Source organism: Ursus maritimus, unplaced genomic scaffold, assembly GCF_017311325.1.
Source record: "Ursus maritimus isolate PB19 unplaced genomic scaffold, ASM1731132v1 scaffold_26, whole genome shotgun sequence".
NCBI classification, from domain to species: domain Eukaryota; kingdom Metazoa; phylum Chordata; class Mammalia; order Carnivora; family Ursidae; genus Ursus; species Ursus maritimus.
The window spans coordinates 42,963,938-42,987,588 of NW_024425119.1; the positions used below are offsets into that span (position 1 = coordinate 42,963,938).

Sequence of the window (23,651 nt, forward strand, 5' to 3'; positions counted from 1 at the left end):
AAAAAAAAAAAAAAGAAAAAAGAAGAAAAAAAAAGAAAGAAAAAAGAAACTAAGAAAGGAAAAAGAACAGTAAAGAAAAAAAGGAAAGAAAAAGAAAAAAAAAAGCCGAAGTCTCGTAAACAGCGCAGCCGAGTGCCAAGGAGCGAGGCGCGTTGGCGGGGGCTCGGTGACCCCGCGCGCGCACTCCCCCAGCGCCCTCCGCCCCGCCCGCCGCCCGCCCCTTCCCAGCTGCCCCCAAGCCCCTTGCCCCGGCGTCCGCACCGGGCTACCCGCGCGCTTCCAGCCCCGGGTAAATTTGGGGGGTGTTCGAGGCTCCCCTCCCGGCTCCTCCCCACACCCCACCCCCGCCAGGCACTTCGGCCCAGGCTTCAAAGCCGCCTCTCATCTGGACTTCATTTTTACTGCCTCTCAGTCCCCAGCTTTTTATTACCGCTCTGGAAAGGGGTTCCAGGGCCCCAGGCCTGGCATCTCCCATTTCACAGAGAGGGGAAGATGGATATTTGGGGAGCCAGTAGTCCTACTCTCCCTGCCGCTGCCTCCTCCAGGCCACCCCCCACCATAAACAGACTTTGCCGTAAACTTTTCGCTTCCTACTGAAGTTGTGTGCGTCGAAGCCATAGGAAAAAGTCATCTCTCTGCATACAAGCCTATACACATTTCCAAACGTTGCTTTTTAAGGTGGGGGAGGGGCGCCAGAGCTCAGCCTTCTGCCTGTTGTGTGCACAACCCGGTCCACCCCGCACGAAGAACACACAGGATGCACGCTCGAACACGACACTTTCCAAAACCGCCCCCGCAGCCACGCAGGGGCACACGCCTTCCCGGCCTCACGCCACAAACATCCCCGCGCAAGGGCCGTGCGGACCTGCCAACGCTGTCGGAGGGCGACACGGCGTGGAGAGACCCCCTACACTCACGCCCTCACCGCCTACGTAAGGCGCTGCACACTCCAGGGATTCACACGCTCTGCAAATATTTTTTACGCTCCCAACTTCCCACATGGAGTCTACAAACGCCACCCACGGTCCTCGGTGCCTTATCCCTCCGGGGCCACGGACCTGCGGGCACAAGCTACCAATAACCCCTCGGTCTCTCCCTATCCCCAGAAATTCTGGAGTGGCATCACCCGCAGCTCCTCGCTAAACACCCACCATAAAAACCACACACTCTCCAAACAGTACGGCACACACCCAAAGGAGTCGCTGAGGTCCCCACGTTTAAAGGGCCAGTACCTCTCTTTCCTACACAGCCGCCCCTCACATAGAGAGGGTGAGAATCTCCGCTTGCATCCCAGTTCCACCTTTTACACACGGAAAGAGTGAGCCGCTGCCTCTCCTGCACCCCGCACCCCACCCCTGAGCTCTGGTACCTACATTGCAGACTGGCGGGTTGAGGCCAGGCAAAAGACTCAAATCCGGCGAAACAGGAGCTGCCCGTGGCTCTGCGCAGCAAGCCGGCCCCGGGCCCGGACGCCCCGTACAGCCGTCGCGGACCCGGGGCAAACGTTTCCATGCAGTCGTACATCGCGACCCGGCTTGGAGGGAAGCTGGGTGCTAGGAACACCAAGGACCCGCAGCCGATTCCCCCTCCTCCCCCGGCGGCGCCCCGCTCCTGGAGGGGGGGAGGGGGAGGGCTAGCATAGGGCGCCAGGCTGCATGGGGGGTAAGGGGTGGGCGGGGAAGAGGGGGATCCCCAGCAGGGGAAAGGGACTGGGCGGGGCGCAAAGCCGGGGCTGCCGCATCGGCCGCGGTCCGGCTCACTCTGGGCGCCTCGGCGGCTAACACTGGGGAGACCTTTTGTAAAAGCGAAGCCCGGAGGGGTGGGGGGTGGGGCTTGGAGAGCGAAGGGGGCCGGGCACTAAGATGAGCAGAGCTGGGAGTGGAGCGCACACTACACATACTCGCACCCGGCGCGCGCGCTTGCTTAGACACATATCCGTGCATGCATGTATCTAGGCAGGCACCACGTATTTGCAAATATGCAATAGGGCGCATGCATATATCTGCACGCACATAAACTCATAGATGCACAAACGCTTGTGCAAGCACATCTAGCTCGGGAGAATGCTGTTAGGCATTCTGTCTCCACAGCCCCGAGGCTTTGCACGCATTTGCACTTCGGCGCGTGCCCTGTCGGGAACCGGGAAAGGAGTGGAGGAACCAAGCACACACATTTCCTTTTGAGTTTCCCCCCTCCCCTCCCCAACACTCTTTGCACACAAGTCGATACAGGCAGCGGTGTCAAGGAAGACGGGGGAGAGGGGAACATGGAGGTTCCCTGCGCGCGGCAGTTCCCCGGAGCTCGGGGACCTGCACTACCTCCACCCCCCCATTCCCAGGCCTGGCTCCTCCCTCTCCCTCCGCGCGCGCGCTTCGGGGCCGAACCGTACATTCCTGCGGCTCGGCGCGCGCGGCCTCCTCCTTCCTTCCCGTTCTCCCCACCCCCGGTCGAAGGGCCGGAGCGCGCTCCCGCCGTGAACTCTCCGGGAACCCCCCTCGGGGCGGGTGGCCGGGCGCGCTCACCTCCTCCTGACCCGGCCCCGCCCCACCCCGCCCAGGCCGTCGCCAGCGCCTCTGCGGAGTCCCCCGCCCCCTCCTGCGCAGCCCGGAGTCTACCCCTCCCAGCCCGAGCTGTCCTCCCTTCGCCGCGTCCCGGGCTGCCTCCCTCCAAGTCCCCTCAGCCCCGTCCCGCGACTGACGCTCCCCAGGCGCTCCACTGCCTCTCTCAGTGCTCTTCCTCGAGCCTGACTTCACTTTCTGAGCACAAAACTCCCACCCGAAACTGTCCCTACGGTGCCACCCGCGCCTCCGATGAAGTTGCCCTGCTGAGTGCCAACTCCCCTCCCCCAGGCTTTCTACCGTGCCAGTTGCCCCAAAGTGCCAAGGGCCCCTCTCGGCTGTAACTGCGGGTCCGGTCGTCAACTGTTCTCAGAGCCATTACATATCCCCCCCATGGGCAATAACTGGCCCTTCTCCCCTTCAGTGCCACACTGAGTGCCCTTCAGATCTCCGAGGGCCGTCTCGCTGTCCCCTCGGTAGCCCCTTCCGGGCACTGAGCGCCCTCGCCCGGCGGAGATGGGGGTGAGGGGGGCGGGGGTTTGGCCACGTCAAGAGTTTGCCCTCGCCGCCCGGCCGAATCGGGGACCCTGGCCCCGGGACAGCGCCAGCGGCGGCGACTCCCGGAAACCGCCCCCTCCCCCGCGCCCCGCCTGCCGCCCGCCCGCCCGCCCGCCCGGCGGGCCGGCCCAGCCGGCTCTGTCAGCGCCGCTCACACGGGGAGCGTCGGGGGAGCGGGAGAGGCGCCCGGCCGGCCCCTTCCCCCGCCTGGCGGCTGTGGCTGGGCCAGGGCGGGGCGCGCTTTTCTAAGAATCTGTTGTACCGGGTGGGGGGCGCACCGGGGTGCTGCAGGAGTGGGGCGCCAGTTTGGAAGAATAAAGAGCAGGAAGGGGTGCCAGAGTGGGCAGGGAAGGGAAGGCGGGCGCGGAGGAGGGGCCGGGGTGGTGGCCGGGGACGGAGGGGGGGCAGGGCTGGGAAGAAGGGCCAGGCTGTGGATGTGAGGGGGGCTGTAGGGGAGGGGTGCGGCGGGGGTGGCAGGGCTGACTGGGGGGCTTGAAGTAGGGATGAAGTGGGAAGGCAGTGTTCTTTCCAACCCAGTGTGAGCTCCCTGCTCTTGCCCCCAACCTCCAATACCCCATTTCTGAATCCAGCCCCTCACACACACAAAAAGGAGGGGGGAACGACAGATTTCTGAATCAGAATCTGGGTGGTGGTAAAAAAAAAATCAATTAAGTATAAAATGGGAAGCACCCCCAAAACCAGGGGGAAAGAGCCCTGATTAGTCAACTCCAGGCTGTCAGTCCCCCCCTTCCTCCTCCGAAATCTGAAAGGTCCCAATTAAGTCAGGCCTGCCTGGTTGGTAATTAGAACCAGAAGTGGCCAGGCCACAGGGAGGGGGGTTGGGAGTGGGGCACAGGAGGGAGGTGGAGGGCTCCAGGAAGTCATGAGTCCTCAATAGCCCCCCTTTCTCTTCACCAGATGCACCCCACTCCTCATCACCCCATCTGTGTGTGCTTCCCAGGCATTGCAGGGAGAGGGGGCCTTATAAAGGACAAGGCATTAGCTGGCCAGGCCCACCCTTCCCGTCAACTTCAAACCCCCCCCCCCAATTCTAGACAGTCTTAGTACAGCCTTGAAGAGAAGGTAAGAGGATGGGGGAATCTAGTGCCCCCTCTTATCCCCAAAGTCCCCCCAGCCCTTATTGCAGCAATTAGACCCATTAGCCTTCTAGCATTTCATGGGAACCAGATGTTCTCCACCAGCCTGGTGGGAGTATGAGGGGGAGCTGCTGCCTGACTCACCCCCCTCCCCATCTATGATCCCCACCACCACCACCACCACCACCACCACCACCACCACCACAGTTCACTACTCCCAAGCTAGAGCCCCACAAAAGCAAGACCCCAGAGGCAGAGAAGTGCACCCCTCCCCCACTAACAAGGCCATTAGCACTCAGAGTCTTGCATGGTCACCCCTCAGAGCCTCTACCACCCTGGCAAGGATGAGTTTGGCCAACGAGGGGCTGTGGAGGAAGGAACAGCTAACTCCTATGCACCCCTCCTTTCCCCCCTCCTGCCACCTTCTGGATGGGGCTGGAGGATAAGTGGCTCTGAATTCCTCATGCTAAATTCTCCTTTTCTTCCAAAACCTTCCCTCGAAAAGGTGAAGAGGGGGCATTTCAAAGCAAGAAGCCCCACCCCGAGGGCAAGTCCTAACTTAGGAGTCCCACCTGAAGGGCGATGGGGAGGGGTCTCTGAGGAGGGGGCAGCAGAAGAGAGAGGGAGGTGTGAATGAGGGACGGGGCCCAAAGCAGGGGTGTAAGGAAGGAGCTGGGCAGGATGGGGGTTGGGACCGGGTAGGGGGCCAGGAGAGGGGGGTGCAGCCTGGGCCCCAGCGGCGGCGGCTTGCCCAGCTCCCCCCGCCGGAGAGGTTTCCTGTTGCAATCAAAGCCCCGTTTGTGTAGGCCTGGAGCTGGAGCCGGAGCCTGAGCAGCGGAGACCGGGGAGGGGAGGGGAAGGAGGCAGTCGGATGGGGTTTTTTCCTGGAGGAGGCCTCGCTGCCGCCTGCTCGCCACCCTTACCCGCCTGCTCCTTCTGCTGGTCCTCTCCCAGCGTCTGGGTTCTCTCTGTGTCTGTGCCTTTTGGCCTGTGTAGTTCTCTGTCACCTCGCTTAGGTCTCTGCGTCTGTCTTTTTCAGTTTCTTTTAAGTAGAACGCTTTTTTTTCCTGTGCCAGCCTGCCCTCAGTTTCTCCATGTGACTTAGTGTGGTGCAGCCTGGGCTCCTTGCCCCAGGGACACTGTCACCAAGTTCAGAGGATAAACAGGGCTAGGTCCTCAACACCACAGACATCTCCTCAAGGGGGGAAAGAGCGCAAGGTTTCCCTTCCCTCCCATCCCACTCTGTTCCCTGTAGTCTTGACAAGGCAAACAGAACACACCAGTGTTCATAAACACAGAGACACAGACCCCAGGGTTTCATGCACACGTGTGAGCACGTACACCGGCACACACACACATACACACACACGCGCACACACACACGCACACCCCCCTCCGCTTTCCCATGCACACAGGCCTGTGCTTGCCTCCACAGCACATGCCCCCCTCCCCTCTCCCCTTCCCTCCTCCACCACACGGTTCTGAGATGCCTGCCTTACCCACTCAGGCCCCTGGAGAACCCCAAGAGGTGGAGCAAGATTTCCCTTCTCAACGTGGATGTCTCCAAGGTGCTAGGGACCCAGCAGTAGGATCCAGGAGGCAGCCTCAGGGAGAAGTTCCAGACTCCTTCATGGACCACCCTCCCTCCCATAGACTAAGAGAGAGAGGGTGAAGAGAGAGACACAGACTCAAGGTGAGTGTGGCTTTGGCATCAGACTTAGGCCTCCAGTCCCTCTCCATTGGGTGGCCGCAGGCAGAAAGGGACAACGGGCAGAGAAATGAGAGACTATGCTCTTTCACCCCTCAGCTGCTCTCCCACTGTGGGAGGTCTCCCAGACTCCAGGATCCCCTCCTCTCCCCTCTGCCTCCCTCTCATTTACCACTGGGTGCTGCAGGCCCCACTCCCATGCAAGCTGTCTGGACCCAAGCCTTCCCCTCCTCCCCACCCCACCAGCACCTCTCTGCCCAGGCCTGTCCCCCGCAGCCAGCCGCACCCTCCCCAGCTACCTGCCCTGGTTCTGGCTCCTCCCTTGGATTTCTCCTTTCAGTCCCCCCCACCCACCCCTTTCAGGGCACCCTTTCTGGATAGAGCCCAGCGTGACCCCTTCTCCTGCCTTGACCTTGCTTTGATCCCTGACCTGATCTCAACGTGTCCAGGGCATAGGAGAACTTCCCTGGGGACTTGGCCACTGGCTCTCAGCTCCCCCAATATCATTCTTTTTCTCCTCTCCCTCCTTACTCCCACTCCCTTAGTGGCCTCTCCCAGAACCTGGGGAAGCCAAGTCCCAAGGGATTGAGTTGTATGATTCTCCGTAGTACATTCATGGGGGGAGGGTGGTTTCTTCCTCCCTCCTCAGGCCCTGGGACAGATTCACGGGGTGTCAATGAGGTAGGAGAAGCCCAGCTGAGGTTTCCAAAAAGGGGGGCTTTGTGCTCTCTTGTTCACCTGCATGCCACCCAAATATCCCCCATTGGTCTACACACATGCCACCCGCGGGTCTCACCAAACGCCAGACACACCATCAGCCGCCCTATTAAATATCGCCTCCTCACACTGACTCTTTGTTGTGCACACTGCAATTCTGTATATGAGCAGAGCCTCGAGGACATGCTCTGCATACACAACTGCATGTGGTCTACACAAGTGCGCACACTCACGCGTGCACTCCTGCAGATGAGCACACTCTTTCCACTAGAGCTGCCAGCCCAACTAGTCACCCCTTCACACATAACCCCCTCAGTGCCCCTCCTGCAGGCCGGGCCCTTCTCTCCCACCTCTCTCCCTGAGCCTGTGCACCTGTAAAGGATGTCTTTATCTGTCTGTCTTTTTTTCTCCCTCTATGTCTCTATGTCTCTGGTTTTCTGCCCTTCTCTGTGCCTCTCCTTCCATCACCTCCCCTTCTTTCCAGGTGAGGATTCTCTACACCTGCTCACATGCTGCCCCTTCGCCCCACCGAACCCAGCAGCCCAGCCCTCCGGCTCCTGGGCACCCACGCCTGTAATGGCTTAGTCAAGAAGACCAATGACGAAGTGGGAGGGAAGAGGATCCAGAGGGAAGAGGAGAGGCCTAAGGCTGTCTGCTGTCAGCACTCAAAGGCTTAACCCAAAGAGGGCAGGCCTGAGGGACAAGTAGGGATCTGCACAGCATGTGGGCACCATGCCAGACCTAGAGGGAGGGGAGGAGTCCAGAGCCCACATGGCTGGAGGAGAGGATGCTTCTGGAGCACCCCCTCACCTCCCCGCCTTACTTACGGTGCAAGAGCCGGCTTCTTTGCAGCTGTTTCCACCCTCCCCAGCACTAACAGGACAGTTCCCTGACCCCACACATTTTTGGGCACCTGGCACTATTTCATTTCCTTTTTGTGCTGCCTGCCTCTAATTCACCAGTTTCACCTCTCCGTCACAGTCAGCTGATTGGCCTTCCAGACCCCTCCACTCCCCAGGATGCTTCCCCCGTACCCACCACAGCCAGAAGCCTCAGACTTCACCAGACCCACCCTTGGCTGCCCATACAAAGTGTTCTGCCCTGCCAGTTGACTCATGAGGCAACTATGGACCCCCCGACATTCTAGGCATTTGGGGCAGGAGAACTCTCACTTGCAAACAATGCCATTTGCTCCACGTTCAAACCCCCTCCTACAACCCCGTCCCCTCCTCCATGACATCACACCCCCAACGCTGCCCACCTTGCTAACTAGGGTGCCAGTTTTCTGTAGCACCCATCCTCTAAATATTCTCCTGTTTCCCCTGCCCTCATCCCCCAAGGTCCCTGAGACTCACACAGAGAGGCCATCTCCTTGGGGAGGTCAGGCTGGCCCAGGCCCCGGAAGCTAGGACTCAGCATCTCGAAAGGTGGAGACCCCCTGAGAGCCCCTGGGAAGGCAAAGGGGAAGCCAGCCCCTGGGTAGCCAGATCCAGGCCCCAGGGCGCCAGCCGCAAAGAGTCGTTCCTTATTGGTGGCCATGGCAGCTGCGGTGACGGAGGCTGAATCCCCTGGGGTCTGCAGTGGGCGGGGGAGGTCTTCAGCCACAGCCCCCGCCCATGCCCACTGCCCCAGCCTGGGAGGCTCCGTGCCCGCCCTTCCTGGCTTGCCCACTCGGTCTCCAAGAGTCCTAGGGAGAAAGAGAGGAAAGGGAGGGATAAGAGAATGATCACCCGAAGGTTCCAAGCCCCATGGCCCTCTCTCACTTGGAGCCTTTTCCCTCCATGTTTCTAAGGTTTGTACTGCCCGGGCTCAGGACCCTCTACCACAGGGTAGGAGGGAGGGCAGGAGTTGATGCAGGTGGAGGGAAAAAATCCTCCAGGGAAGCATAAACTAGTTCAGGTCTTAGGACTCCTGGCAGAGAGGACCCCTAAGCTGAGAAGTGACCGCAAGCGGGAGTGGGCTAGACACTTGATTTAACCTTCAGGCCAATCCTGCGAAGTAGGAATTACGACTCCCATCTCACAGAGGAGGAAACTGAAGTTGACTGACTGGCTTAGGATCACGAGGCTGTAAATGGTGGAGCCGGATTCAAACTCTCCGTCGTGAGTTCAAGCCCCACGTTGGGCGTAGAGCTTACTTAATTAAAAAAAAGAAAAGAAAGAAAAGAAAAAAGAAAAGACTATCTAAACTCTCTACCACTCTGGGGAGAGCAAACATTTCTCTGTGGTAACTTTGGGGCCCTACATCTCTCTGGAAAGGAGCTGTGGTCCTGTGATTAGGAACATTGACTCTGGAGCCGGGCTACCTGAATCGATCCCCACCACTCACTAGCTGGACCTTGGGTGTGTTGCTTCATCTCCCTTTGCTGAATTTAGTTTCCTCACTTGTCAGGAATAATAGGGCCTACTTCATAAGGTTGTTGTAAGGATTAAATGATTTCACATGTGTAAAGTGTTTATGATAATATAGGGTACATATTACCTGCTATGTGGGTCTCGCGTTATTTCTCTTTGTACCTTCTCTTCCTCCATACCTCTCTTGTAATTAGCATCTCCTTCTGTCTCTATCTTCCCCCACACTCCCTCTTCCAGTTTCCCCTCCCAGTTCTATCTCTGTCTCCAATTATCCCTCACTCCCTAACCTGTCTTGCATACTCTCCTTCAAATCCACGGATGTTGATGGAAGCCCACTGTGGCCCAGGGATGATGCCAGGGAGCAGCTCCTCTCGTTGTCCTCACCTTACTTTACTTCCCTGTCTCCTTTTCTCTGTCTTCTCTGAGCCTTCTGCTTCCGGGAAGCCCTCCCTACACCCTCCCCTCCCTCAAGTGTAGCCTGCCCCAGGAGATATTTAACCTGAGCCCAGAGAAGGGAGAGAGGAAGGAGGGAGAAAGGAAATGGGAATCCTAGGGCTGGGCAGGTGGTTTCTCTCCTGATGCTCTGACAAGGGAAAGTTTGACTTTTCCAGGAGCCCCAGAAGCACCCACTCTAGGGGGTGTTAGGGGGAGGGAGAGTCACCCCAGCCTGGGTTCCTCCTCTACCAGCCAGAATCATAATGGATTGAGGTGCAGAAGGACAGAGAAGGACTGAGAGTGAAACCCATACAGACTATGGGGTGGCAGGTCCAGAGGGAGGTGACAGGCATTTCTGCATCTCTTTCTATCAGTCTTTGCTTCTAGGATCAGTATCTCTCCATCTTTGTACCTCTGCTTGCCTGCCTTCCTTCCTTCCTTCCTTCCTTCCTTCCTTCCCTTCTTTCTTTTCTATCTCTCATCTACCTTGGCCTTCAAACTCCTGAGGGTAAACTGTCCTGGAAGTTACAGAAACTCAGACCCCAACACCACCACCCTTTACTCAGTCCTGATGCATGAAGCAACCCCTGCCCCTAACGAGGCATCACCCATATCCCCGGTACCCTCAGACTCCTCATCCCAGTGTCTCCCCAGGCCTAAAAGCCTGAGCCCCAAGCCCCCAGGGTCCTTCTCCTTTTCCTTCCCCTATTCCCTCAAGTCCTCAGCCCTGGTTAAGCCCAGGTGGAGCCAGGAGTCCGGGCCCCAGAGGCCCCTGGGCCATAGCTCAACAGGCTGGGCCACATTCCAGGTGGATTAACCCCTCTGATGCCAAGGGTGAGAAGCTACTAGAGCCCCCCCCCCCCATCTTCAGACTGCCTTCAACCAGGCCCCGGGCTCTGGCTCCAGCACTCACTGTCTGTGCTTCTGACTTAACGGGTGGGAAACAGAGACCTGAGTGTGGGGCGGGAGGACTTCGGTGTCCCAGAGAAGGATGCTCAGACTCCTGGTCCTTACTGAGGAATGAAGCTGTGAGGAGTGAAGGACAGCCAGCTCTCCTTGGGCTTCCTCCTATTTTGCCTCAGAGAAGGGACTTGAGAGTTGAATGGAGAGGGGAAGGAGAGAGAGGGTCATCCATTTCTGAGCCCCGGCTCCTCTGCCCTGGCTGGGAAGGGAAGGGGAGGGTCTTAAGTCCAGGGTAGAGGAAGGGACCAAGGGATTGAAGACAGTGGTACAGAGAGTAAAAGGAAATCCTACACTAGGGACTCAGATGCCTTGGTTCTTTGGGGAACCTGTGGAAGGAAGAGAATCCTTCTCGCCTCCCAAGAAGCCACCTCAGATGGAGGTGGGGCTGACTAGGGGAAAGGGGCCCTCACAAAGCTGCTTCTCTTAGGGCTGAGGTGGAGTTGAGGGAGGGCATGGATGAAGGGGGCTGCCAGATGGAGGGGGGGGCCGTCTCCCTGCCGCCCTGCCTGCTCTAGAGCCCGGAACAAAGCTGCTCTTGTGGGCTGCTCTCTACCCGCTGCCCCCCTCCCCTCTGTATAAACACGACCACCTTTTTCCATGACCCCATCCCCAGCCTGGGCGGAGAACCCGGGCATCCTCTGCTCTAGCCTGGGCCCCCAGCCTGCTCCCCAGGAGGCGGTTGTGGCCAGGGTTTCCCTGGCCTTCTGCCACCCTTGGGGGAGTCCAGACCCTTGAGTCTCCACCTCTCATCCCCAGGTGCCCTCCCTCCACCCCACTGGCCCCAGGGAGGGGCAGTGCCCAGGAGGCAGGCAGGCAGGCAATGCCAGTGGAATGTGTGTGGGCAATGGAGGGCACGGGCAGGGTGGGGCAGAGGGGGGAACTGGAGGTGCCAGTTAGGTGGCTTTCTGAGCCAGAGGTGGGGGTGTGCCGGGGTGGGGGTGTGTGCCCTGTACTGCCTACCAGGCTTTAAGCTACAGTGTGCACGCGCATGTGTGCATGTGGTGTGTGTGTGTGTGTGTGTGTGTGTCCATGTCTATCTGGGACGCCCAAGCTCCAGGCACCCTGCACATACTGCCTCCTGCCCCCCACCCCTTTCCTCTCTCTTCTTGCCTCAAGGATATAGGACATTGCCTGTGGTCCTCAACCCAAACTCAGCATCTGAGGAGTGACAGTAAGGGCAGGAGCCTTGGACCTCAGGTCTGGGCTTGCAGCTACCCTGGACATGGGCCCTGAAGGGGCACAGTCATCTCAGCTTCTCACCCTACAGACCCTTCCTCAGGCTCCCCTGCCCCCCCAACCATGCATACTCTTACCCTCTGGCCACCTGCAGAGATTCCCTCCTACATACTGGGTCAGGTTGAGGGGACTGGGCTGTAACTGCTGGAGACAGAGAGGCATGTCAATGAGGCTCCCAGACTAGGACTCCTAGGTCCCTGCCCCAATCTTCTGCTCTTCCTTTGTTCCCTTTGGGCTCCCCTCATGAATACTCCTGAGGAGCCCCCATCCTTAGCTGGAGGGAGCCAGGACTCACACCCTGCTTGGGGATAAGTGACAGGGAATACAGAACTGCAGTTTAAGGAACCTTCACAGACCCCTATCCTATCCACTTGTCTCTGCGAACTCCGGGACCCAGAGAGCTGGGAGCACTTGCCTCTGGATGTCTCCTTGCCCTTTTGATGTCCAAGCCGGGCCACTCCACTGGGGAAGGAGGAACTTGGACCAGTTTGGACCAGAAGTTCACCCCTCAGACTCCCCTGGGGAGGCCTGATGGTCCTTCCACAACAGGAGGGGCCCCTGTGTTCCCTCACACTCCAAAGCACAAAAGTAGGCTAGAAACCCCCTGGCTGAAGACTCTTCCCCAAGTGCTCTCCCCACTATTCACCGAAATGAAGCCTTGCTGAAGTCAGCCCAGCCCCAGCCTGTCTAAATCTTCCCCATTCCCTCCCGCATCGGGGCTGACCCCCAAGTCGGGCAGGAAGCCCCTCCAGCCCTGCGGACCGCCCGGACCGCCCGAGCAGCTGCGGCAGGGACCAAGCGGCGTCGCTCCCCCGCGCCCCCGCCCCCAGCCCACCTCGGCGGGGACCCAGGCGTCCGCGGGCGGCGGCGAGCCTGCTTCCCCGCCTGACTCACCTGAAGGGGAGGGAGGGGGAAGGGAGGCCGCGGAGCCCCGAGGTCCCGGCGTCGGGCGGTCGCGGGGATGCGGCGTCGCACTGTCAGGGGCTCGCGGCAATGGGGGGCTCTGGGGGGGCACTGGCTCTAGGCTGGGACTGTCCCGGGGCCTCTCCGAGCCCGCCCGCCCACGTGACCGCCCCAAAATATCCGACACATTTTCTCCCAAACCGCACACTGACTCTGCAGGCGGGGACACGGAAAATATTTTCTTTCTTTTTCTCCCTCCCCACCCCCCCACCTCCCTCCCAGCCCGGCTCCCTCCTCCCCCTCCCGCCCTCGCTCCTCCCTCCCCTGCCGCCTGCCCCTGCCCGGCTCCCTCTTCGGTGCCCTGGGGCTGGGGGGCGGGGGTGGGTGGGAGGGGGGCTGGGCGGGGCGGCCCAGGACGCCTGGGTCTCTGCCCCTCCCATTTGCTGGGCTTCCGTGGCTCCATCCCCAGGAGGCCGGGCAAGGCTGGCAGAAGAGGTCAGTGTCCTGGGCCCATGATGCCACCCTTTCTCTCTGGCACTTTTCCCCTTCCTGCCATTTAGGGGGACTGGTTGGGTTCTCTGGCCAGGCTGTGTGGTTCAGTGAAGTCAGTCTCTGCTACCTCCGGAGGGGAGGCAACGGGAGCTGTATCCTCATCATCTCAGGGGTGAAGTGATGGGGCTGGGGTACGAAGCAAATGCCACTCGCTTGACCCTTGGCTTAGCCTTCACCTGCAGGTCAAGGTAGTCTCTACTTCCCCTAGCCTATCCCAGGTGGTCTTTTGGTGCCAGGAGCAAACTGGTTTAACTAGTGGGATTGGAGAGGGGGGTTCTGAAGCCCCGGGGCTGGAGGACCTCCTCCTTTCACCTTGCCTTGAGTAAACTCAGGATTTAGGGTGCCTGGGTCCCTGGCTGCCAATGTTGTCCCCACCTTTGGGCTTGGATCTGGAGGGGGAGAGACTGGTGAGGAGGCAGGAGGAACTGTAGCTGGGAGTGGGAGGAGCCTTGGGCTGGGTGTGAGGGAGAAAGCCCAAGCAGAGGGTGTGTGTCTGCCTTAACCAGCGCCTGCTTGCCTGGTAGATGCGCCACGAATGTTGTTGACTCTGTGTGTGTGTGTGTGTGTGTGTGTGTGTGCGCGCGCGCGCGCTGCGCGCACACCCAGGGTCAGTGTCAATGTCTGACTGACACTCTCGGACTTCAACATGACCACCAAAGACTCTCAGCCCGATACTGGGAACCTGGGGGGGGGGGGTTTGTCTCCATTCTACTGAAGACAGAGTGAGAGAAAAGAAGGGGTCTGAAGTCCAGGCTCTGTGCGCGGACCCCAAACACTCCCACAGGGATGAAGGGTGGGAGGGAGAAAGGAGAGAAGGGGAGCAGTAATAGGGGCTGAACTGGGCTGGGGAGACGCACCCGAAGGACCTTTCCCAGCAACAATCCCGCGGTGGCCAGCCCTGGGGACGTGGGCTTCAGATCACGTCATCACGTTTTCCGTACAGAAATTGCTCTGTCCTCACTGCCACTCTGGGGGCCAGGTGTCCTCCCTCCTAGGAAAGGCCACTTTTGGTAGCCAGAGTCAGGTGATGGCGTGGGGGAAAGAGGGGGCATGCTGTGGCTATCTCAGGAGAACAGGAGACGTCAATGGGGGTGCAGACAAGGCCCTCCCTTTCACTCCAGGGGTGGAAAGAGCTGGGAATAGGTACTCCAGGGTCCCGTCCCCAGGTGGCCTGGCTGCTGTTGACTTTGCTTGGTTACCCTGGGAGCAGCACTCAGCAGCGTGGGAGGGGCAAGTGTCAGGGAGTTGGACCCAGGCATCCAGGCTGGGGTGGGATGGCGCCCGCCTGTGTGGCAGGGATCCTGCCAGGAGGCTGCAAAGTTAACCCCTCCTGCCCTGATGCTGGTGGCTGGTGGAAGGAGGGCGGGCCCAACTGCGGTTTGTGAATGTGGCCCTAATTCCCCCTCCCCGTCCCAGTCCCAGCACATCTGTACTTGGTTTACAGTGAATGAGTCTCCTGTCCTCATGACCGGGCGAGGGCACCACTCCCTCCCTGGCCCTTGGCCGGGCATCCTGACACAGAACCAGGCACCACCCCCGTGACACTCTTCCTGCTGGGTATCTCCTCTCTCTACTCTTCCCCCCTCTCCTTCTTAAAGGGGCTCAGAGGCTGGTCCCCAAGGCCAAGAGCTAGGGCTCTTGGACTGTGCAGCTGGGGTAGCAGATGGGGACAGGGACGATAAACGGCGGGGTGGGAGGGAGACACTTGTGGTGGACTGCAAAGAGTCAGCAGGTCTAAAATTCCATCTGTCTTTGCCCTTCTTTTTGTTTTGGTTTGTCTGTCTGTCTGCCTCTGTCTTTGTCTCTGGTGGGTGTTTGTCCATCCATCCGTCTTTGGTAACTGTGGCTCCTCCCTTCTGGTGGCCTGCTCCGTCCCCAGCCAAGGACAGCAGCCAGGGGGCGATGCCCAGGAAGACCGGCCCTGTGCCGGCCCCTCCCCTTGGGATTGCCCCGCCTCCGCCCCCGCCCCTCCCTGGGACCCAATGACTGGGGTCTGTTTGGAAGTCAAAACAAAAAGCCAGCAGACTGGGGATCAGGGAAGTGGAGCATGGTGAGGGGTTCAGATTCTTCTCCTCTCTCCCTCTTGCAATGGAACCAGTCTTCCGTCCAGGGATTCCAGGAGGAGACTTGAGAAGAGGGCCTCCGGCTCTGGAAGCTGGTGGAGAGAACTCCCCTCATTTCTTCTTCCCTTCTGTCATCCCTATTTCTAGCCCTTACTCTTTGTGGTATTCTACTGGTCACCCTGGCAACTTGGAGAAATGATTTCTTGGGGGCCCTCGGACGAGGCTCCCTTTGCTTCCCTCATCACAAAGACCAGAAGGAGAGATTGTGCAGACGGACAGGACATCTGACCCACCTGCTCCGGCGGTGCTTCCTTGCCCCACCCCTCATGGTCACCCTCCCCTCTCCCCACCAGCAGGAGGACACTGAATGGGTAATTATCCCATGCCCACTCTGGTGCTGGGGAGAACGTCTTACGCCTGGCCCAGAGGTGGCTGGCAGATGTCTGTGGGAGCTGGGGGAGCTACGTTACAGCCCCCGAGGACATCATTAAGGCACGGAAGTGCCATCGGAGCTTGGAGGCCAGGGCACCCAGGGAGAATGTGATGAAAACATGTTTTGTACAGCACGTGTCTTCTCTTTTCCCTTCCTCCCCTTCTTTCCCACCTCCTCCCCCCAGGCCTGCCTGGTGCCAAGGCCGGTGCCAGCCCTGCCCCGGGTGCTTGCTCAATTCCACCCCTTTGACCAGGCCTCTTCTCCGCTTGCCGGGTTGTTGGCTTTCCTGGTGAATGAATTTGCGTGTGGAAGGTCCTTAGGAGCCTCGGTGCCACCCAGATCCCCACAGAGAATAAGGCCTTGATTTTGAAACACAGGATTTGGGGACTGGCCTCAACAACTCTAGGAGTTTCTTCCCTGAACATGCACCCTTCCTTAATTCAACAAATCTTTAAGGATCCACTGTGTTCCAAGCACCGTACTGGACCCTGGGAATACCCAGGTATGGTTCTTGCCGCCTGTGGCTCGTAATCTGGTGGAGGAGTCAGATGTTTACCAAATAATCCACAAAATTCCAAGTGATAACTAGTGTGCAGAGGCGTAAGGTACGATGAGAGTGGATAATAGGGGGATTTCCCCCCCAGCCAAGGAGATCAGGAAAGGCTTGGTGGGGGGGAACTGAGGAGGAGCGTGGAGAGAAAGGAAGGCAACCAAAGAATGTGTGCGAAGGGCCTGGGATAGGGTCCTGGCTCCCAGCCACCCTGCTCCCCCCAAGAAAGAAGAGCGTCCCTCTGTTCCTGTTCCCCACCTGGATTCTGTTATGCTACAAGGGGGAGATGATAAGCACCTCCTAATGGTCAAAGCCTGGGGGGGGCACGTCGGGACACCTGGTGACCCCACCCTGGAGTGATTCCACCCACTCCTTCATTTCCTCCTCTGGAAAGGGAAATAGAGGCACAGATAGGGAAGAGGAAGCCACAGGCTTAGGCCTCAGATTATACACAGAAAACAAGGCCCCACGTTGTTGGCACATCCCCCAGAGTGAGGGATTCCTGTGTTTGCCTAGCTGGAGCCTCAGCAGACAGAAAAGCCTTCTCCTCCAAGCTGTTCCGCCATGTGCCCTTCCTCCTCCCTGATCCAGCCCTGACCTGTCCCACTCCCTGGAACTAGGAGCAGGTCTAGTCGCCTGCAGTATGTGTGAGGTGAGAGCTCCAAGCGCCTGCCAGTCATCGTGTGGTGGGTGTACAAGTGTTTTGTACAGAACCTCAACCCAGGGGTTAGAGAGTTATCTCTCCTCTGTCCACTGGGGGCTTCCAGTTCCTCTTGCCTAGACACCAAAGTGCCAAGGTTCTTCCTTTCTGAGGAAAAGGAATTGAAGGCCCTTTGGAGGAGGGAGCAGGCTTCTTTGTGCCTCTGCCACCTCTGGAGCTGGCAAAGAGGTCATGGGACCAATGGGGTTAAGTTCCAACCCTGCTCTGACCCACTTTCCTCCCTGTGCCCACATCCCCTGGAGCCAGGGTGTTGGGTGGGGCCCGGCCTGGCACCCCCCGCACCCACACCTGGGACTTCCCCAAGATGGAAACTCCCAGAACCCTGGTGTCTTATCTCGCCTGCCAGCTCCCACCGACTGCCTGGGAGCCGCTCAGCATCAGTTGGCTCTCCCTGTCTGCCAGCTCTCTGCCAGAGTACAGACGCATCTTCGCTTCAGGGCCCTCCCCCAAAGATGATGTCCCACTCTTGGGGGCCATCTTTGATATCTGGCTGCCCCTTCTAGCAGGTTCCTTTGAAGAAAAGATGTGGGGCTGGGGCCAGGGGGTTGGGAAGCTATCCTTTGTTGAGCACCTACTGTGTTCCAGGCATTGTGCTAGGCGTGTACCTTAATCCGCACGGCAGTCCAGAGAGGTAGCAGTTATCATCCCCATTTCACCGAAGAGGGAGCTGATTGAGCAACTTGCCCAAATCACACAGCTACAAAGTGGCAAAGCTAAGATGGGAACCCAGGTCCTGGTGGTCCTGAGCGCTCTTCACCGCAGCAGGCTTCCTCCTCTTCCGCAGCTGCCCCTCTCTCCACGGGATGAGAGACTTGGAAAATTCAATGCAGTGCAATTCAGCATACTTTTACTCCCTGCCTCACGCCAGGCACTGATAGGTGCCAGAAATACAGGGAAGGCTGCTGTCCTTAAGATCTGGTGGGCAAGATGGGTGTATGAACTAGGAAGTATCTAACTCCAGCCTTGTGATCTAAACAAGGCGGCGTGGACCAGAGGAAAGAAAAGTGATACTTTATTTTCTCTTTCTAGACAGAATATATAAATACACTATGAAAGGGTACAAATGAACTGGAACCCACCGAATACCCAATTAACTGCCATCCAAGTCAAGAAATAGTATTTCCTGCACGCCAGAAGCTCCCATGTGTTCTTCCTATAATCCCTTCCCTCCCCTAAGAAGTAACCACCATCCTGACTTTTGTGATAATTATTTCCTTGTTTTTTTTTTAAGGTTTTATTTATTTCTTTGAGACAGAGAGAGCAAGAGCACGAGCCTGAGCAGGGGGAGGGGCAGAGGGAGAAGCAGACTCCCTGCCGAGCAGGGAGCCCAAGGCTATGAGGAGCTCAGTCCCAGGACCCCGGGATCATGACCTGAGCTGAAGGTGGACGCTTAACTGACTGAGCCACCCAGGCGCCCAGACCACCAAATTTGATATTGCAACCTCCCACATTCCTTATCCCCTCCTCAGCTTTGTTTTTCTCCATAGCCCAGCCACCTGGGATGCATTCAGCCTCAGGCAGCTCCCCCCTGGTCTGCTGGGGCTTGACAGACTGTATCTCCCCCAAACCTTTAAGCGCTGTCATACCTGACGGTTTGGGGGCTGACTAGCTGCCCCTGCTGGTGGGCCCACCTCTCTGAGCCACTTGTTATCAGGGCACCCTGGGATTCCCACTGCCATTCTCATGCTCTGAAATAAGCTCCTGTATTTGTTTATTTACTTGTTTGGTTTTGGTCCCCACCCTGCCCCACCCCTCACTTTTATGGGGACTCTATAAAAGAGGGAACTTAGCTGCCTTATTCACTACCTGATACGTGATAAGTCCTCGAATAATAGTTGTCCAGGCTGGTTGTCAGTCTTCCAGAGACAGCCGGGCACCCCCACCCCCACACCTGGGATTTGCCCTGGCTGGAAATCCCCAGAACCCTAAGCATCCTCCCTCCACTGCCAGCTCCCGCCAACATCCCTGGCTCCTTGTCTCAGACAGCTCTGCGGAGGCTGCAGCTTCCCTGAATCCCCTCGGGGGACTGTCTGGGAGCTTGGGAGCAGCCTTTCTGACTGTCAGGGCCAGTGGCCATCAGGGCCAGAGCGTGCTGGGCAGGGGTCCTTACCCAGGCAGGTGGCAGGTGCCTGGAGCTCAAGAAAAAACATTTTGATTGAATAAAGGGGAAGGCTTCAGAGCTGAGACAACCTCACCCGGCAGCGAAAAGAAAAAGAGCATTCGGAGCAGAGCAGAAGGAACGGTGGAAACAAAGGACTGGAGGCCTGAAAGCAGTGTCATATTTGAGCAACGGGTTCTGCTCTGGTGCAGCCGGAGAGTTTCAGTGGCGCGGGTAGCATGCCAGGAGAGCATCCCTGGGCAGGCCTGGAAGGGGAGGGCTGGCTGCGGAGGTCTGAGCTCCCAGCAGGATCAGTAAAGGCTCAGCAGGGTCTTAGGTTTAATCCTGCCCCCACCCCTGCCTCTCTCAGTCTGCCCTTCCTACTTCACCCCTGCCCTTCCCTTCACCCAACCCCCAGCCCTGCCGGTCCTGCAGCTGAATGGACTTCTCTCTTGGCCTACGCTTGGGGCCTCGGAACAAGAAGGCCACCACCCACCAACAGCCCCCTCCACCCACCGGGCATGGCCCACCAGCAGCCTCTCCTTGTCTGTCTTGTCCCCCCTCAGCCTGTTTTTGCCCCTGCCCTAGCTGTCCTCCTCCCACCTGCTCCTGCACTGCCTATCCCTCTTATGCAGCCACCTGCCCCTCCTGTCCCAGCCTCCCTGGCCCACCCTGTACCTGCTCCTGTCCTCCCTGCCCTGCCTGTCCTCCCTTGACTTGTCCACACAGCTCCTGCATCCGATGCGCTGGTCCGCACCTGACCTGCTGCCACTCCTCACCTTGCTCAATTTACCCTTGCTCCAAAGGCCCAGCCGCCTGTCTGAGCTCCTGCCTGGGCTGCAGTGACAGCTGTGGCTGTGGCCGAGGGGCTCCTCCAGGTGCCACTGGCCGCTGCTTCAGGGGACAACGCACCTCTCAGAGGCACTGTCTGATAGTCTAGTTGGGCTCTTGCCCTCCTGAGAGATCGGCGGTCTCCTGGAGCTCTTCTGCCAGCTGCTTCCTCTGGGGGGAGGCAGAAGCTCTGGAGGGAGGAGAGGGATCAGTTAGACCCCTCGCCCAGACAGGTAGAGGCAGAAGGCTGCTCAGAGCCCCAGCCTCCCCGCAGTCCCTGAGAGCGGGGCATCTGCTTTGATGTTAGTTTCTGGACATGCTCCCGCTGGGTCCAGAACCTCTTCTTCTGCAACTTCTGGAATGGAAAGCGTGCTTCTCAGAGCCTCCCACGTGGCTGCTGAAGGTGAGCAAGTTGGCCATTTTCTTCCTCTAGTCAGCCTCTGCTGGCGATCCTTCTTGGCTCATCTTCTCCCTCGTTTTCGTGAATAAGGTGCATTCCTCCTCTAGAGGCACTAGGGATTCTTTCTCCAGGGGCCACTTCTTGCCCCTTGAACCTCCACCCGTCTCCCTGACTGACCCAAGAGTCTCTGGACCCCTTACGTCTCATCTTGAGTCAGGCAAAGAAGGTCAGTGGCTCTTGGAGCAGAAGAGAAAGCCAAGCAGAGGTTTCTTGGCTCTTCCCTCCCCTTGGATATCATGACATCCTTCATGGTCCTTTGCTTCTAGGAACCTGGCGTTCTCTGCCTGGATGTCTTGTCTTTCAAATCTCTGAGTGCTCACGCAGTCTCATGACCTCAATCTTTCAACAGTAATCCCATCTGCTACATCCATGCTCATCTGGAATGGGGATAAGGGAAGCTGGGAACCCTGGACTCAGGCTCCGAGTGATCCCGTCCGCATAGCTAGTCAGAATCCCCTGTTTCTGGGGGTGGGGCGGGGGGGTTAGAGAAGGAACCAAGAGGAAGCTGGAAGTAAGAGCCCCAGTATCTGCCCAGGACCGGGCCCTAAGCTGAGAGCCCCTAAGCGCTCCTCTACATTCCTCAAGTCCTCTGACACTAGTCTGTTTCAGTGCTCTCTTTCTCAGCCTCCTTCTCTGGGACCTTTTGTTCTTTGCTCCCCATCTCTGCGCGGCCTTCTGTTTACCCTTCCTTCCGTCTGTCTACATCACTGTCTATTTCTGCTTCCTTGTTTCTGTCACTGAGACATTCCGCCTTCACCTTACCTTGTCTTTATATCAGTTTTCCCTGTTCTCTATCCCTCTATATCTCTCCCCATTTCCCCATCTAATTTTTTAAAATATTTTATTTCTGTATTTGAGAGAGAGAGAGCACAACCAGAGGGAGAAGCAGGCTCCCTGCTGAGCAAGGACCCCCCCCCATGCGGGACTCAATCCCAGGACCCTGGGATCATGACCTAAGCCAAAGACAGAGGCTTAACAGACTAAGCCACCCAGGCATCCCTCCCCATCTAATATAAAGTCTACCTAACATATATGTCTTTTCCTTTCCCCCTTCCCTGTCTCAGTTTGTGTCTTCATCTCTATTTGCTTTCTTGGTCTTTTGATCCACCTTATACATCTCTCTCTCTTTTTAAAGTAAGCTCTATGTCCAACATGGGGCTCGGACTCAGGACCCTGAAGTCAAGAGTCGCACGCTCCCCTGGCGGAGCCAGCCAGCTGCCCCTCTCTGTTTTTCTATCCTGTTGTGCTTCTGGTGCATTTCACTCCCCGTCTCTTTCATTTCTATTTCCGTTTCTGTCCTTGTCTTCCTCCCTGTCTTCTGGGTCTAGCTGTTTTTTCACTTCCTATCTCTCTTTCTGCCTCCCCATATCTGTCTTTCTCTCTTCCGGGTCCTACAGGTACCCACACACCATGCCTGTGTCATGCCTGTCTCATTGCTGCACGAGGTCCAGAACCGTGAGTCCTCCAATGTCTGTCTGTCCCACACATGCCCCCAAGCACTGGTGTTTGCAAGGGCTGGACACAGCTACCAGAATAGCCCTTCCTTTCCCCACCCATGATCCAGGCAATCCATCCCTACTCAGTTCTAAGCTCAAAATTTTTTAAAATGATGCTTCTTCCAACTTCTTATTCTGAAAATTAGCAATTAAAAAGAAAAAGAACTGGGGCACGTGGCTGGCTCAGTCTGTGGAGTGTGCATCTCTTGATTTGGGGGTTGTAGTTTCAAGCCCCACATTGGGTGTAGAGACTACTTTTTAAAAATTTTTTGGAAAAAAAAGAATTAAGCATTTATACTGCTTGTCCTGTATAAATATATTTCAGGGTAGCCAAATAGCTCTAAGTGGTGGAGAAAACTTCTCATTTACAGAAGAATTCCAGCTAATGTGGAAGGAATATGGAATTTGAAAAACAATTTTGCAACCCTTAATGAAATAATTGATCAGAACAAGAATCATGAATGGATGAAACCGAAGACGATGGTTGATGGGGAACTTTACAATGGAGGAATCAAGCTGTCACCACCTGACCCACTGATGAATCTTACCATCACTAGAAGGGGCACAACCACCCGCTGTGCACCTCCTGATGTGATGTAATCTGAAGCCCTTGACACCACCCACAAGACACTCTTGCCAAACAAGGGAACAAATACACAAAAAACCTGAATGTGATTCAAATCGAACCTCTAGAACTAAACTCCATTTAACAGGATACATCAGGGATGGAGGAACAGTTCAAATGACACAGGAGGAAGTGAGAAGACACATCCAGAATGTGGAATCTTTTCGAGGAAATCTGACCCAATTTCTTCAACTAGTGAATGGCTGGGCGGGGAAATAATAATAATAATAATAATAATAATAATAATAATAAAAGGACAACAATTATATGGAGCACATGGACCTTGTTTGGTTCCTGATTTGGACAACCCAATTGTAAAAAGATAGTTTTAGATAATTGGAGCCTTTTAATCATGGATTGGATATTTACAATGCCAAGGGATCAGTATTGATTTTGTTAGATGTAAAATGGCCTTGGAGAGATGTGAGAAAAGGGCCTTATTTCCTAGAGATGCACGTTGAAGTATGGAGTGAAGTGACATACTTACTTTTAAATATTTTGGCAAATAAAAAAGGACAGAAAAAACGGAGTAGAAGGAATAAAGTGACAAAATTAATATTACTGAATTAACTATACTCTCTATCTTTGTGTATGTTTGAATATTTTCGTAATAAAAGTTTTAAATGATGCTCCACTGGTGAGCAAGGTCCCTAGTTATTCCCAAAGCATCCTCCCGCCTTCCCTGAAAACCAGGACTTCCCCTGTGACTCCGCAATGCATAGACCTCAGCCCTCCTTGCCTCTACTAGAAGCATGTCCTAGAGATGGGATGTGCTCACAGGCTGCCTTGTATGCCCTCCAGTCCACTGCTGACCCATTTCCCATGTTAGGACCTTTCCCAGCAGTGCTTCACAGTTCTGAGGGGACAGGGGGGAAACTTAAGACTAAACATATTTTTAATGGGTCCCACAATAGGCAAAAATAATCCAAAGTAATGTGATCTTGCTGTAAGTCTCTCTCTGCCAGGTGCTTCTGAGCAAAATGTAGCTCCTGGAAAACAGAAGGCCAGGAATGTGAGGCCATCCTGTCCCACTCTTGCCTTCATTCAGGATGACCTCCACCCCCAAAAGAAACAGGTGTCATGAGTTCGAGGAGCTTCAGTCCAGGACTGAGAGGGAGAGTATGTGGGTCGTCTGTGCTCTCACTCACTGAATGACCCTGGGGAAATCATGGTTTTTGAGTCTTTGTGTTTCTAGACGAATGCATGGGAACCACTACCCCTTTCTACTCTGTAGGATTTGCCAATTAGAAATAAAGGCGCTCTGGAACTTGTAGGGTATAAATCTTAGCTGTT

The 23,651-nt window shown here is 56.8% G+C and overlaps 1 protein-coding gene and 1 long non-coding RNA gene across 5 annotated transcripts in view; one reads left to right on the forward strand and one right to left on the reverse strand.

The window, feature by feature from the left end:
* The window catches only part of RARG (retinoic acid receptor gamma), a 21,307-nt gene extending 9,537 nt beyond the window's left edge, over positions 1 to 11,770 (reverse strand). Inside the window, exons 1-2 of one of the 2 annotated variants that reach the window (XM_008704631.2) lie at positions 11,704 to 11,770; positions 7,994 to 8,325 (exon numbers count right to left, since the gene is read on the reverse strand). In XM_008704631.2, coding sequence (XP_008702853.1) covers positions 7,994 to 8,177 — 184 coding nt within the window. In that variant the 5' untranslated portion in view covers positions 8,178 to 8,325; positions 11,704 to 11,770. Of the gene's footprint in view, positions 1 to 1,373; positions 1,770 to 7,993; positions 8,326 to 11,703 lie in introns of those variants that run through there. The other variant, XM_040642527.1, reaches the window with a different exon arrangement.
* A 1,182-nt stretch (positions 11,771 to 12,952) lies between these two features.
* Positions 12,953 to 22,914, forward strand: LOC103675523. Of its 3 annotated transcripts, XR_005837953.1 has the most exons (5): positions 13,043 to 13,173; positions 16,034 to 16,079; positions 19,014 to 20,180; positions 21,635 to 21,692; positions 22,059 to 22,914. It is a non-coding gene; the product is annotated as an uncharacterized LOC103675523 (long non-coding RNA). The 3 variants fall into 3 exon arrangements; XR_571868.2 differs by lacking the exons at positions 13,043 to 13,173; positions 16,034 to 16,079 and adding an exon at positions 12,953 to 13,024; XR_571869.2 differs by lacking the exons at positions 13,043 to 13,173; positions 16,034 to 16,079; positions 21,635 to 21,692 and having other exon boundaries at positions 16,094 to 20,180.
* The last annotated feature ends 737 nt before the right edge of the window (positions 22,915 to 23,651 follow it).